This window comes from Argopecten irradians, chromosome 11, assembly GCF_041381155.1.
Source record: "Argopecten irradians isolate NY chromosome 11, Ai_NY, whole genome shotgun sequence".
Classification (NCBI taxonomy): domain Eukaryota; kingdom Metazoa; phylum Mollusca; class Bivalvia; order Pectinida; family Pectinidae; genus Argopecten; species Argopecten irradians.
Window position 1 is genome coordinate 13,282,022 of NC_091144.1, and position 16,139 is coordinate 13,298,160.

The window sequence follows — 16,139 nt, forward strand, 5'->3', positions numbered from 1 at the left end:
TGTCTGCCTTTCCAAGGCACACTTTGTTTTATTTGGGAGGATTACAATGCGGCGAACTGATGTGTCATTCTGGTTCTGTCTGTTTCTATTGCGGATACGTCATTCATTAACGACACCAAACTCAGGTTTGTCATGTTTTATAAAGAAATCCTAAATTTTTACAGGTTTGTACGGTTTGTAAGGCCGACAGATTTTGGCACGATGCTTCAACAGTATAAGTTTATAGACACGATACTTCAACAGTACGAGTATATAGACACGATACTTCAACAGTATAAGTATATAGACACGATACTTCAACAATATAAGTTTATAGACACGATACTTCAACAATATAACTATAAATACACGATACTTCAACAATATAAGTATATAGACACGATACTTCAACAGTATAAGTATATAGACACGATACTTCAACAGTATAAGTATATAGACACGATACTTCAACAGTATAAGTTTATAGACACGATACTTCAACAGTACGAGTACTTCAACAGTATAAGTATATAGACACGATACTTCAACAGTATAAGTATATAGACACGATACTTCAACAGTATAAGTATATAGACACGATACTTCAACAGTATAAGTATATAGACACGATACTTCAACAGTATAAGTATATAGACACGATACTTCAACAATATAAGTATATAGACACGATACTTCAACAGATACTTACAACATAAACGAGTATATAGACACGATACTTCAACAGTACGAGTATATAGACACGATACTTCAACAGTATAAGTTTATAGACACGATACTTCAACAGTACGAGTATATAGACACGATACTTCAACAGTATAAGTTTATAGACACGATACTTCAACAGTACGAGTATATAGACACGATACTTCAACAGTATAAGTATATAGACACGATACTTCAACAGTATAAGTTTATAGACACGATACTTCAACAGTACGAGTATATAGACACGATACTTCAACAGTATAAGTTTATAGACACGATACTTCAACAGTACGAGTATATAGACACGATACTTCAACAGTATAAGTTTATAGACACGATACTTCAACAGTACGAGTATATAGACACGATACTTCAACAGTATAAGTATATAGACACGATACTTCAACAGTATAAGTTTATAGACACGATACTTCAACAGTATAATAGACACGATACTTCAACATAGTAAGTATAACACGATACTTCAACAGTATAAGTTTATAGACACGATACTTCAACAGTATAAGTTTATAGACACGATACTTATATATTAGCACGTACTTCAACAGTAGTTATACACGATACTTCAACAGTATAAGTTTATAGACACGATACTTCAACAGTATAAGTATATAGACACGATACTTCAACAATATAAGTTTATAGACACGATACTTCAACAGTATAAGTATATATACACGATACTTCAACAGTATAAGTTTATAACACGATACTTCAACATACGATACTTAGACACGAACTTCAAAGTATAAGTATATAGACACGATACTTCAACAGTATAAGTATATAGACACGATACTTCAACAGTATAAGTTTATAGACACGATACTTCAACAGTACGAGTATATAGACACGATACTTCAACAGTATAAGTATATAGACACGATACTTCAACAATATAAGTTTATATACACGATGTTACACAGGGACAATCAAAATTTGTCATGCTTAAAAAGTGTATAGAATACGTTATCGTTGATTGTAGGTAGTACAGTTTCCTGCGTACGATTTATGTGTATTTAATTATATACGTAATGGACGAAAGTTTATTATGGCTGGCAAAAGGAAGTTGTTTGTCTGCTAGTTAGAATTGAAGTGGAACGAATTGAAACAAAAAGATATAAACAGCTCCATTCGCATTTCTAGTACAATGCCGTGTTTCGAATTTGACAACTGTTGATAACTGTTTCCCCCCATTAATGCTGTCTGCTTTCGTGTTTTGTTTTTTGTTAGATAGCCTGATGTCAGCAAGTTGAACGTCTTACCTTGAGTTGGAATGTGATATTTTGATATGATGTAATTATACCGAATTTACATAACCTGTCTTATTACTGCATTACGTAGGAGACAATTCAGTGTTTCCGTGGTAACACTATGTATCCTAACATGTTAACCTTCTCAACTCGGTCGTCTCGGAAATAGGACGCTGTTACTTCGTTCGCAATTTATATTACTGGCAGTAAAGTGAAAGTCAGCATTGTATGTATGTATTCCGTTTTCTGTATATTCACATTCAATGTGATTAGACCCCGAATTTTAAGATTGCATTACTGTGTTTGTAGTTAATTGCATTTTTAGCCTTTCAACTTAAAATTATCCACAAATGGAATACACATATATTCATGCTTAAGACCTTATCAAATTTAAATTCTGTAAAACTATTTTGTAGTCTTCATCTTTGGTAGAAAGCTGTTCCAACAACAGTGTTGTACATATGTACCTCATACTGCCATCTCTGCGATGCTCGTCTGAAATAGACGGTCGCCAGACTGACCCTAAACACAGAAACAATTTACCCAAGTAAATTCAGGTCGATTTCCAGTGATTATTTTCAGGTTAAAAAAAACTCTGGAAAGAGCAAAACGATCAATTCAAGCTGAAAACATGATATGAAATTACCTCAAATGAACATGAACTGCACGGACATAAATAACACATTAAGATATTTAAAGCTGAATTTGACATGAAATGTCTTCCTGTAAAATTGCCATCAATTTGAGGACATGTTCAGTATATTTTCAGGTGAATTTCAGGTCAAGCTCTTTTCAATGCAATTGCCTTGAAGATAGATAGTTTGTCTGTGTATGCTGGTTATTGTTTTTCTTTTTTGATTGTTTCTCAAACCACACTGATTGTTTTGAACATTTTATAAAGAGTGTGATTCTCATTGTATTTCTATTGATTGATTCTAAAACCGTACGATTTCGTTACGTGGAATGACAAACGTTTGTGAAAAAGAATTGGATTGTTCTATGGTTGATGTCTATATACCATCTGAGTGTGTATCTTCTATTAACTATTAATTGACGATCAAGTGTTCTAACTGACAATCGTGTACTCAGATATATTACAGATGTTTTTTTCCCATATTTTTCGGAAAACAATCGGATTAAGATCACTCTTACAAAATCACGCGAGAATTTGTACCTCACGGAATAAAGTGATTTGCAGTACATTACAAGAAGCTCTGATTAAGATTTGATATCTAGTATATCCAAACCTTCTATCACCACATATTGATCCCCATGTTGTCTGTCCGTCAAGAACTTCAGTAAGTAATTTCAAATATACGTAGTACATGTTATAAAATATACATTAAAATTGACAGAAGATTTACGACAGTGCATTTACCGTAAGCTTCATTTGTATATACATTATTTCCTTCATACCATTTATTGTTATTTGAGATTTCATAGGCGTAATTACGTATTTTCCCACCAAAAATGGATCAATCATCAATATAATGACTGATGTCTTTCAGCGAGTGAATATTATGTCTGCGTTCGCATGTTCGGGAGTAGATGGTCGGATCGACACTTGTTATATATATATCATTGAACATTTAAAAAAAAGACAGCTCTCACTACATGTACAAGGTGAAATTGACAGGTTTTTGTTACATTTTTTCCACAGTGTTACTGGGAAAGCAATTCACACATAACTGGTATGCCTGGTGCAAATTAGCGCAACCTTTTGACCTTGACCTTTCACAGAGTAACCAAATGTCATATGTACGGGACGATATCCTTCTACTTAACAATAATTGTAGATGCAACCGACATTAATTACCCTACATTTGTTGACTCCGTCCTCCGTATTGATTGATCACAAGACCGTATATAGCCACGTTCTTGTGTACCTATTCAATGTTAGAGAACATGTCGTAGCACACAGTACAAAAAATCACGTGCAATACCGATGCTACTTGATTGATGGTGGTTTCTCTAATATAGCTTTATGCAATTCAATGGTTCTACATCTGCCGGTATTATTCATTATGCATTGTGAATGTTTTTATTTGTCTGAATGAAAATAGGTCGAACCAAAACTTTCCTTGCATTGCTGTATAACAAAACACTAGCCAGACAAAACAGGTGATGACGGAATTGAATGAGATAAGCAAGTTTGCAATTTCATTGATCATCTGGAATTAATAATATTTACAATCTAAATTCCAATTATATTAAGTTAGATGAAACACCATGCTGTTTATTTTTTGTGTCACTATATCACGATCATCCGCTGTTCACGCCTAGAGCAGCTGTAATATATATATATATATATCTCATAGTCCTACATTTCCTGACCCTGTATCTCTCTGTATTTTATCTCATAGCTTTAGATTAAATATTTACTTACAAGTACATGAAGATTCATGGATAAAATGATAACTTATCTAATTTATTGTGGAAATATATCTCATATGCTATGTCTGTTTCCCTCGTCATTTCTCGCGTTTTTGACGTGTCAATATGTGAAATATCACAATGTGTGCAATTGAAATGTTTTAGGAATTAACATCATAGAAAACTCTAAAGAAAAAACGACATTTTCACTTTATTAATTTTTCATTAGTTTTCCTTCATATGTTTGCACGTTACACAGGTTCGGCCTTGTATCGTTTTCCTGTGAGGTTTATGTTATTAAACGTAATAAACGACATCCTTCCCAAGGTATGTACATCATATATCTGTTGATATACTAAGACTATCTAGAACACTACTTCGTCACGTGGTTCCTATGTACGCATGCTGTCAGAATCACAGTTAATGCCTCTGTAAATTTTTAATTTGTTACACAATTCCAGGTCGTACCTTTTGCCTAATATTGTATGGTAATCGTTAAAGGAGCTTACCATCCACATCGATGCCACAGTCAGAGGAATGTTTTGACATTTCAAATTTGAGGACAATACTGTTTACTACATAGTTTAACTTCAAACAAAACAACAAATCTGTCCATAACTTCCTATTTTAAATGTTACTGTTGAGTTGACAAAGCCCTATTACTTTTCTAACTTAGTTATATATGCTGTCGCGATATATGCCAAGAACGCTGGTATGTTAGGCATACCAAACCATTATATGTTTTTTATTCTAATTACTGAAAATCACTTTAATTACACGAGAGATCTCAGTCAGGAATTTACGTCTAACGTGAACATTTTTATAAAACATATACTATTTGTTAGCACTTATGATCATAAATTATAAATTTGAAAATATGTTGTGTTATTATGTACGCGAAGAAAAAGTAATCAAAGAGTATTACATTAACATAGGTATATTACATTAACATTTTTAAGTATGTACTAAATTGTTCAAAATACATACGGTACTAAGATGTCTTCTTGTCTTTTCATTTTGTTTTCTATAAACTATATACTATGGACTATAAACCATACTCATCATTTGAAAAATAATTGGTATTTCATTATAACTATGTGTCTAAATTATTATAACACAAGAATAATTCATTTTTCTTTTTCGGGACACACTAAATTATTTTAAATATTTCTATCTTGAAATGAAATTAGATGCTAAAACTTTACAATTGTAGTAATGATGCAAAGTAAGTAACTTTTGTAACTGAAGAAAAATACTCATTCGTCTGTTCCTGTTTTTGATAGTGAAAATACCTTTCGTCAGCGGTGGAACATCTTTAATCTTATCTTCAGTAAATTAGTGTCTAAACAATTATTCCATACATTTGTAGCGTTCTTTATCTAAACATAACTCTCCTTTAGGTTATTTTCTTTAAATATTTGCGTCTTAGATTAAAAAAAGTAAGAAAACAAGAAACAAGCAATAAAGGCAATGGCCATATACTGCCACTTCAGCAAGGTCTGTGATATAATGTTTATGTCGACGTAACACTCTGTTGACATCAGCTCCATATTTAATGCAGGCGTTCACCGACCACTTGGAAGACATGTTGAGCTGGCGGTTCAATCGGTCAAATCTGCGTTTCAAGACATTCAAACAGAGATTAACGGATGTCGTAGTAAGATTGATCACAAGTATCGCCAATGTTCGGAATGCCTGAGAGACAACTATGAAGAAAGGTAAATACTTATTCAGTTTATTGTAATGACTAAGATGTTAAATGTACTTTATGGCAATTTTGATATCGAACCCTTAATCAGTCCGAGACCCTACCACAAGTTCAAAACTTTTGCAAAACAAAAAAGAAGCCTTATGAAAATAAAAAAACACATTCCTGAAACGAATTCAGTAAAGTCTAATTGAAAATGAAATATGAATATACTGGTCATTAATTAGGTCAATTAGACGTTAATGGTAGTTGATAGGAAAGCGTTTCAAATGCAGAATACCCAGTTAAATTGACGATTTTTAATATATTATTAATCACATTATCAACATTGATAACAAAGACGTTTTTCAAAGCTTGTTCCTTTCAGAACGATGGTTAGTTTGACAACGGACAGTAATTCAAATCATCCTCAGCAGACTATTTCTGATTTCTGTGATCTTTGTCCACATTTTACCTGCACCGGACACTCAATCGAAGCAGACTAGGTGGTGATATTTTCTGCCATTGTCGCTTACGCCCTAGTGGTACTGAGATAGCATTGAGGTTTATTGTTTAGAGACCGTGTCAGAAAATACATCTTGGTTAAGACAGTTTGTATCCAATGTATTTTCAGTATTTTTGCATACACATTCTATATCTGTGTATTACATAAATATGTACCCTTGCAAGTCGTGTAGATATTATTTGGGACGACATGTGTTTGCGACCGTCACGTCAGAGTGTTCTGTGAAAACTGCGTTTCACTTACAACATAATGGAATTCAGTGTGAACCTTAGCGTAAGGGTGACAATTCTGCAATATACAAATACGGAAAAATCGTTTCAGATATCCAGCCGGTCATTTTCCAGTGGGAAATACGTTGATGTTCCTATGTTGCCACACAGATGACGAATTCGGTACATGCCAGCTGATTCTGGAGGATGGACAAATGTTTCGAAAATTCACCACACAAACACAGAAATCACGACAAAAAAACCTCACTGTTATCGCACCGTTTATAACAGGTAACACCACACAAGACGCTTTCACAAAAGTCCGAGTATATTTCGCAAAAGGCACTTGTTATAGAAAATAGATATTTTAAAACCATGTTTAAAAAATGCACATATTTCATATCTTCTCATGAATTCCCGTTGTGGTACACATATATATTGCAATCATAACGTGTACATCTAAGAGCAGATACTGTACCTGCCTATGCATCTAATTAAAGATTTTTGCATTGGGAATGTTTTTAAACGGTCACGTTTCGACACAATGACATCTAAAATGGTATTTATATAAATGTTTGTGTTTTGAAATAGTTTCTCAATCCATAATTTTAATTTCAGAACACTCTAGGGTGAAAAGATGGTTCCCATTTGTTAAGAAGATGAAGCACCAGAAGTTACAAAATGTCACATTTTCTAAGAAGCATGCTTTCCATATGAATCGGTATTTGAAGGGGAAGCGATTCAGTAAGTTGATGTTTTTAAAAATCTATATTTTCACTGTTATTTGGAGTATGAAGTCTGTCATAATTCCAACGATAATTTGTCTTAAATAAGTATTTCAATCGTGTGTATTATTTATATAATGTAAATGTCTTTGTTCTCAAGCATTATGGAGTCATATCCGTTCTTGTCTAAATATTATGTTTTAGATTTGAGACCAATAGTTCGGTGGACAAGAAAATCAAAAGGTAAATATTGTAAAATGCATCCTTATTTTCTACATATTGAAAATATGATAATGGAAATTGAAAGTATTTATTTGCCAGTCCATTTCAAATACTTGGATATGATAGCGTGCATGTATCAAATATGGTGCATTACTTTGTATATTGTTATAAAGGCTATGAGGTATATAGCAGCTCGTTGGCCGTTACCCATGTCAAAAGCACATGTTTAAGTCTCAGCGGGGTTTGAATATATACGCTTCGTTTTTCTAGGGAATACATGTATAACATCAACAGGGTCACTGTACAGTTTTCGGAATCCTTACAGTTTTAGTTCGACCGATGTGTTATAAAGCATTAAGTAAACCCTATACTCAATATGTACATTTTGTTTTAATTTAGCTCGAAGAGGAAAGCGATGGACCAACCTTGTCAGTGAGGTTACAAGTATACGTAGCTACCAGCCTGGATACAATAACATGGGGAATGATGTGGAAGATAAACAGATTGATATTCAGCTGAACAGTAAGTCAATGCAATGGATGAGATTAGCAAAATCCAAATTACATTATTTTTTAAAGCAATTACAAAATACCATGCATTACGTCCATAATCGGACATATCTTTATTAAAAAACCCAAAAACGTAGCATCCATAAACGAATATTGTTTCACTAAAACAAAAATGCCATTCATAACGACCATAATCGTACATAGCATCATATAAACAAAAATATCAATCATACGTCCATAAACGGACATCGCTTCATTAAAACAAAAACGAAAAAATCATAACATCCTTAAATCCATAAACGAATATTGCTTCATTAAAAAAAAAAAAAAAAAAAAAAAAAAAAACTATTCATAACATTCATAATCGGATATCGCTTCATCAAAACAAAAATACCATTCATACGTCCATAAACGGAAGTAACTTCACTAAAACAGAAATACTATTAATACGTCCATAAACAGACATTGCTTCATTAAAATAAAAAAATACCGTTCATACAATGTACGTCCATAAACGGACATAGCTTCATAAAAACAGAAATATTATTCATAAGTCCATAAACGGACATTGTTTCATTAAAACAAAACACAATTCATATGTCTATAAACGGAGATATCTTCATTAAAAAAATGCACAATTCCTTCTTCATTCCACATAGGACTGTGCCACAGAATGTATTCGCCCACACTGATGCTTTTGAAACATTTGCATATTTGCTATAAATTTACATTATACCTCTGTAGCTTTTTGACCCTGCATAAAGGGCGTAAGAATTTTGCCTGATCCTCCTATAGCATGATCGTAAAAGGCGACTAAATTTAGGATCTTTCCTTTCTTCTTAGCTACCATACTTTCTTCTTTCGAACGTCTCCCTTGACACCATCTCACTTTTGGCCTTCTGTTGTGATTTCGCCCCTGTGAGGAAAGTTTTGGGTTCTGCACCCTGACAAAGACACATGATAGTCATAAAAGTGGTTGTTTTTGCTCCTGCTTGGCGCTCAGTACAAAGAGTGTGGGACGAATGGTTTGCCCGTTGGCAGTATAATGGTTAAGTGATCAAGCACTATAAACAGAACGAGAATTCCACTGTACAAGGAAACACAACATGAATATCACAGTCTCCCAAAACGCAGCCATGCGCTTCATACACGCAACACACCACATACATGTGAGGCCGTCCTTAAATGACCTTGGCTGTTAATAGGACGTTAATTAATTAAACAAACTGTTGTTGTTAATATAATTATCCTATTTCTATCAGATTAGTGTCATATTTTGATAAGTTAATTTATACTGGTAATTTGTGTACAATGATGTTGGAAGCTGTTTATTATTTTTGATGGTTTATTAGAGCCCAATATCCTGGAGTGCGAGACTAAAAAACACGAGGAGACTTTCTCTGTCTGTGACACCTGTCCAGATCCCACCAGAAGTGTGATATCAGATGGTAAGTGAATAAATTATTAGGTCATATGATGAGTGACAAAATACCTTATGAACGCCTTCAAAGTCTTAACAATATATCCGGGTATATGGGTATGCACATTCTATAAATTTACTATAAATTTTCCTCTTTGACGTTTCTTTTTATCAAATTCAAGAAATAAAAACATTGATGATCGAGGAATGTAAAATCGTTTGTACATAGTTACTTTAAAATTATGATATTGAATTTTGTTTCCCCGAAAGGAAATGAAGTATATATAAATCGCACCTTCCTTGAAGAAAACTATTACTTGCATTTTCCTGTTTTGTTTCAAAATCAGTGCTACATGAGACCCGCTTTAAACTCTTTAATCGCAATGTTTTTGGTATTTCCGTAGTTTGTGGAAACAAAACTCATCGGAGAGTGAAAAGCATCAGTGATAAGCTTAGACGCATACAGGAGGCGTTATATGTGTAATGAAATTCATCATACGGCAGTTTAAGTGTAAGTATGAGAGAGTAACAATAGATTGCTTAACAGCTGCTAGTTTCATAGTAAGGGAAACAACTCATGTAGACGTTTGAATTATGATTGATACATCATGACATTTATGCATTAAAACAGCAATGATGTAAGTGTCAGCATTATGCTTGCAAGGGTGTGCCTCTTTTGAACTCGTAAATTAATTTAATCATTTATCAAAGCAACAACAACAATCTCAGAAACTGAGTAGATATTTTAAAGTCCAATAAATACCAAATACAGTTTTTTTAGTGTTTAAAATGGTCTATTTTGATAAATGTTGGTCCAATGTTTTTGCACATTGATTTTTTACGAACTGGTATGTCTAAATTCTTATTCGTTTTCTATATTAACGGAACAGTGGCTTTAATTTACTTTAGCTAGATGTTTTTTTTTAAACAAAACATGTAAAAATAATGATAAATTAATAACCGAGAGCAAATACTGGGAAACAGGAGATACATATCTGCATTGATCAATGCAAAACAATTAAGAATATTGAATTACGTGAAAGTTTAAGTTAGGATGATGGCTATCGTCCTACTTTCGTTCGAATATGTGATAGTAATTTGACGTACTTTAAATAAGTATATTAAATTGTAATTAATTCAACTTTTTTCAGATGAACTTATGATCTGTAGCAGTCCTTTCCATACTAGTGGTGACCTGTATCATATCCGAGGATGGACTCGACACGTACGAAATATATATCATACTGTTTTATTCATTCAACTGTGTCCTCGTCAATTGAATCATAGACATGTGTTCAGAACCATATGCAGTGTAACAGGAGAAGAGAAATGTAGCGGCCAGACCGGGGTTCGAACCCGAGACCCTCAGAACACTAGTCGAGTGCTCTACCGAGTGAGCTACCTGGTCACCGATGATCAACCCAGTCCAATCCCGCTACAGTAGTACATATATCACTTTCGTATATACTTTGTATGATTATTTCTTTTCACCTTTCTACATCGAGATCTGTGTGTCACAAAAAAGTACAGTAATTGTCCAGATTAAAATCAATAAAACATTAACAGTAAAACCTGTGTTTAAAGTCTGCTCGACGGACAAAGGCAAATTGTCTTTCTAGTCTTTCATCAGTTGGTCCAATGGTATTGATATTGACCATTTGTAGCCATACATAGTAGTTCTATTAAGTAGGTGATCTTCATATAGATGATCTGTACATATCAGTTAAGGAGACAAGTCTTAACTGTACTATATGTGTGAGGTTAAAGTAGTCGGCCCGGGCCAGTTTGAGGCTTGTCTCTAACAGAAAACAGTTCCTTCTGTGTTAATAAACCCCAACTATACAAAGCATTCAACACTTATAAACCAGGTAGATATAACAACAATGTGCGTTCATCCATATCATTCTATTTATCACATGTCATGCCAGTAACAGGTAAAACATTCATATTTTCACTCACGTGTTTATGCGTGCAGTCAACCATACCAATGAATTCATCACATACATTTTTGTATAAACCAGGTGAACCTGAATTACCCACAGTGCACCTTTCAATATAGCATTTGTCTTTGTACTCAGAATTAGCTCGTCAAGTCTTTATACATAACATAGTCAAATCATATATAAAGAATGCTCGTTAAAAATAACTTTTTTGAATATATATAAAAATGTATAAGAAAAATATAGTAAAAAAGAACATAGAAATTATTTAATCTTGAATAAAGTGAAAGTAGAATTTCTTAAATTGGATTGTTAATGAATGTCTAGTCTAATATTTATCTATTTATGTTATATTTCGTGCTTCTGGCACGGAGCCATTCCATCATTGTACATTTTTTTCTTTCGTATTACTTATTTTTATTCTTTTATTTTCATTTTTGCATTAGATTGTATACTCCTCATTTTTGTGGGGTGTTAATAATTTAACAGTGAATTTTGAATATATACTGTATATATGTAACGAATTGTTTTGCTACGACCGCAGTCATTAGCGTAGAGTAAAAATGATACAATTAATTTGTTTTGCTCTGGGTTCGACTGCCGCGTTAGCTTGCAGCTTCCTATGTCTCGCTACAATATTAAAAGGTACTAGTGAGTATGGACAATGGACGACATCAAATTCATTTCACAGTTTATTAATATTTAACATGTGTAAAGGCGACAACAAGAAAATACCCGCGTGGCTCAGTGGGAAGTACTGTGCAATGGACAGTTTTGCTGCTAATATTCTCACGTTTTCGCTATCAGAATTAACTCCTACCCATCAATGAAAGACCGAGCACGTGGCGCTACACACCGGGCCGATTATCGATAGTTTAACCTCCAATTTCACAAACACCGTTCTCCAGCGAAGATTCTCAAAATATCTCCTTAACGGTTAACCCCGAAATCAACACAGGAGGATCCCACTCTTTTCCTGCCTACCAACGGCTCTCAACACAAGAGTGACGACTTTTAATTACTATCGAAACCCGTCTAAAAGCGAGACATGCCAAGTCCAACATTGGACAATTTCACAAGTATTTCAAACTCAAAAATATAGCAAAAATATCGACTGACAGCGAAAAATACACACACAGTAATGTTAATGCATTTCCATACTATACAATAACAGCAAATTAGGGCGACAAATATATAAAAATTACATAGGATTCAAAAACACAACCCTCACCTCTCAAGGCCCGGTAGAAAACTGAAAGTCTCGGCGCAGTCCCGAGATCTCGTGCCCAGCAAATTCCCGCCAAAGTCTCGGTTAATATAATTTCCGGAAAATATAGTCACGAAGCGCACCGCAGCTTCGTTACATATATATATAGTAGATCTACTGGAGAAAAAAACCAGGAAACATTTTTTTTTTAGGTTGAGAACATATTCAATAACAAAAATTATTTATTTCTAAAATGTCTTCCGAGGATAGATATAGCATTGCTCGGCCAGGACAACGTCTTTACTGGTAACATGATTCTGATTTAGTGATACATTGTATCTAGAAATTGAAAGGATTTACAATATGTGATTTAGTGTATTCTTGCATATCTGACAAAACCAAATGAAAACAAAATAATAAAGAAATGGTTACGGTAAAACAAATGTCGGCGTTGCTTTGCCTGAAAGAAACTCGAAACTTAAAATATTTAAAGCGTACTGGATGTTAAAACATTATTAGGCCACGAACAAGATTTTTGGATACCTTGTTATATTTTTTATCTGTACTGATTTGATTTAATGTATTTTTTCTTAAATCAGAGTAAGCTTCCTTGGGTAATTGAAAGTATTTTTTTCTTATTTTTTCTTATTATTTTTTTTGTATTTTTCAATTTTCATTAAACATATGTCATGACATAACAATATATGACACAACACGTACATTCCCTCACTAAAGATGCTCACACTCAAATACACATATCAGAGATATGCCTACATTTGTGAACACATCCAACATCCACAAACACTCACACATTCTTACTCACACACATGAACACTCATCAAATAATGTATACATGTTAAACTTTGTAGACCTATGCACATTATTAGATGATCAATATCCACACACATGTACGCAAACACAGCTGATACAAAGAGAATAAAAATACATATCATAAACAGTTATATACATATACACATTAGCAGATAACCATATTCACACAAAACACACATTCACACACACTTATCATGTATAGCAATTCACATACATGTAGAAATATACACTTTAACATTGTTATACCTATACACACCAACAGATGATTTTCACACATACACATACACACACACACCCTCCCACACACACACACCCACACACTCGCACAACATATACAATAGAAACATGATTACAATATACCATATTATGTCCAGTAAGCAAATATTTATAGACTACTTTAAAATATTATCTGTATAGCCTAATTATTTTAATATATTGATAATAAATTATGCATATTTTAAAAATCTTTGTACTTTTGAGGTATGGAAATTATTGCATTATTGGACCTAGTATGAGTTTCACATTAAAAACAACATCAGAAAAGGGGAAAATGTATAGATTGACAGGCATATATGTAAATAAATATATCGGGACATGAATAAAATCATAATGAGAAGGAGAAAGAAATAGGAAGGAAAGAGAAGATTTGGAATAAGAGGAAAATGAAGGGGAGGGGGTAAAAGAAGTAAGCGATGGTGTTGGATGCACTGTGTAATATAATTGGTTTAGTGAAGGAACAATATACTATCACAGATTATTGCATAAAGTCAATAGATATAAATCAAAACGTGGTTAGACACACGGTCTATGTTTGAACGTAATATGGTGTACGTGTGGAGGCGGTGGAGTCAATATAGCAAGGTTAAGTGCCAATTGATGAATGTCCAGGAATCCGAGGTAAACAGAACGTGGTCAGAATTCGTGAACAACATAGGCGTAAGGCTGACCACCCTGAAAGGAAATGGGAACGTAACAGACAAATTCAGACATGGAACGGAGTGTATGAGGGGATCCGCTACGGTGATGATCAATTGAAAGAAAGAGCAACATGCCAAGGACGAGAGCTTGAAGTAAAGCAACGGCATCTGATTCCTGATGATCTCTATTCGTCTAAGATGGAGTTTAAGGTAGATTATATGAAGACCACAGCCGAACTTATGGGGACGAAGATAAAGTTGGAGCTCAGGTCACGAGATGAACGAAGAGCGAATCACCTAGGGGGTAAAGACGTGGCATGGACCGTAGAATGAGAAGAGGAACAACAGAGAAAAAGAGAGTGTACAGTTTTGATACAGCCACTATGTCTTTCTCCAACAGAAGTGTTACAGACATGCCCACGTGTCGTTGGATTGTTCCTCCCAGACCCTTACCTCAGCAGAAGCAGTTGTACTCAGCAACTTGAAAATCGAGCTGAGGAATACCACGCAGGATTACATAAACAAAAGATGTGATAAAAATGGTAGACCTAGGTGCTCGAATTTGACACAAGAGGAGCAGTCTGGGATAAAATCCCTGAAGGATTGTGGCAAAAGTAAGAAGGTGGTAGTTATGCCGTCAGACAAAAGTGGGCGTATGACCATGAACAGTATGAGCAATTTCCTTGAACTCATGCAGTCCAATCTTGACGATGATCCTACTATCAGCCGTGAGGAACACGACAAACTCGAGAAGGTAATTGAAGCTCACGCTTTACAATGGGGGAGGTTCCTCACAATTGGGGAAAGGTGGGATGATCCAAATGGTATTCAACACCGACATTGGGTCAGGGTAAAATAGGCGCTTCGTACTACAAATTGTAATGCACTACCCATTTATGGTTTACCGAAAAACCATAAAACCGCCAGTGAACATGGTCATACCCCAAGACCGGTATGCGGATCTAACGATAGCATCAATGGTCCTCTTTCACACACTCTACCAACGTTGGGAGACGTTGCTAACGACATCGGAGTCATCAGTCGGTCCACAGCGGATGTACTTGAAGCGGTGTCATCGCACAACAATAACATGACTCCTGGTGCCAGAAAACAAGTAGATCTATCCATGGATGTCGCCGCCATATATCCAAATTTCAATGCCTTCGCCGTTGCGAAGGAAGTGAGAGAGGAGTTCCTTCTGTCTGACCTGGAGGTAGTTGTGGTTTTCGTCGAACTTGGTCTTAATCTTGCGATCATTTATCAAAATAAACGCAAGAACCTTGATTTTCTTGGCCTTTATGAAAAGATACCCAAACACAAGAGTCGTTGCAAGATCACAACGGATGAAGTTACTTTAGCTAGGTGGAGGGGAGAAGGACCACCAGGCTCCGACAAGAGTCTATTTGAGAACGTGAAAGTGCACCTAGTTCAGACGAGACACGTCTCATATTCGCGTTGGCCTTGGAAAGCATGGACTACAAAGTTTGTTAAAATGAATGACCTTGACCTACATTCAAGGTCACAGGAGTCAAAAAGGCCAAAATCTTCAATCGACTTTTTCTCAAGAACCAGAAGGCCCATGGGACTGATATCA

The 16,139-nt window shown here is 34.6% G+C and overlaps 1 protein-coding gene across 1 annotated transcript; it reads left to right on the forward strand.

The window, feature by feature from the left end:
- Nucleotides 1–11,162, forward strand: LOC138335725 (uncharacterized). The gene is made up of 9 exons (XM_069284887.1): nucleotides 1–125; nucleotides 5,914–6,070; nucleotides 6,887–7,065; nucleotides 7,393–7,518; nucleotides 7,704–7,742; nucleotides 8,121–8,243; nucleotides 9,583–9,678; nucleotides 10,055–10,161; nucleotides 10,802–11,162. Exons 1-8 carry the CDS (start codon nucleotides 47–49, stop codon nucleotides 10,132–10,134), a joined length of 879 nt encoding a protein of 292 aa, XP_069140988.1. The 5' UTR covers nucleotides 1–46; the 3' UTR covers nucleotides 10,135–10,161; nucleotides 10,802–11,162.
- The last annotated feature ends 4,977 nt before the right edge of the window (nucleotides 11,163–16,139 follow it).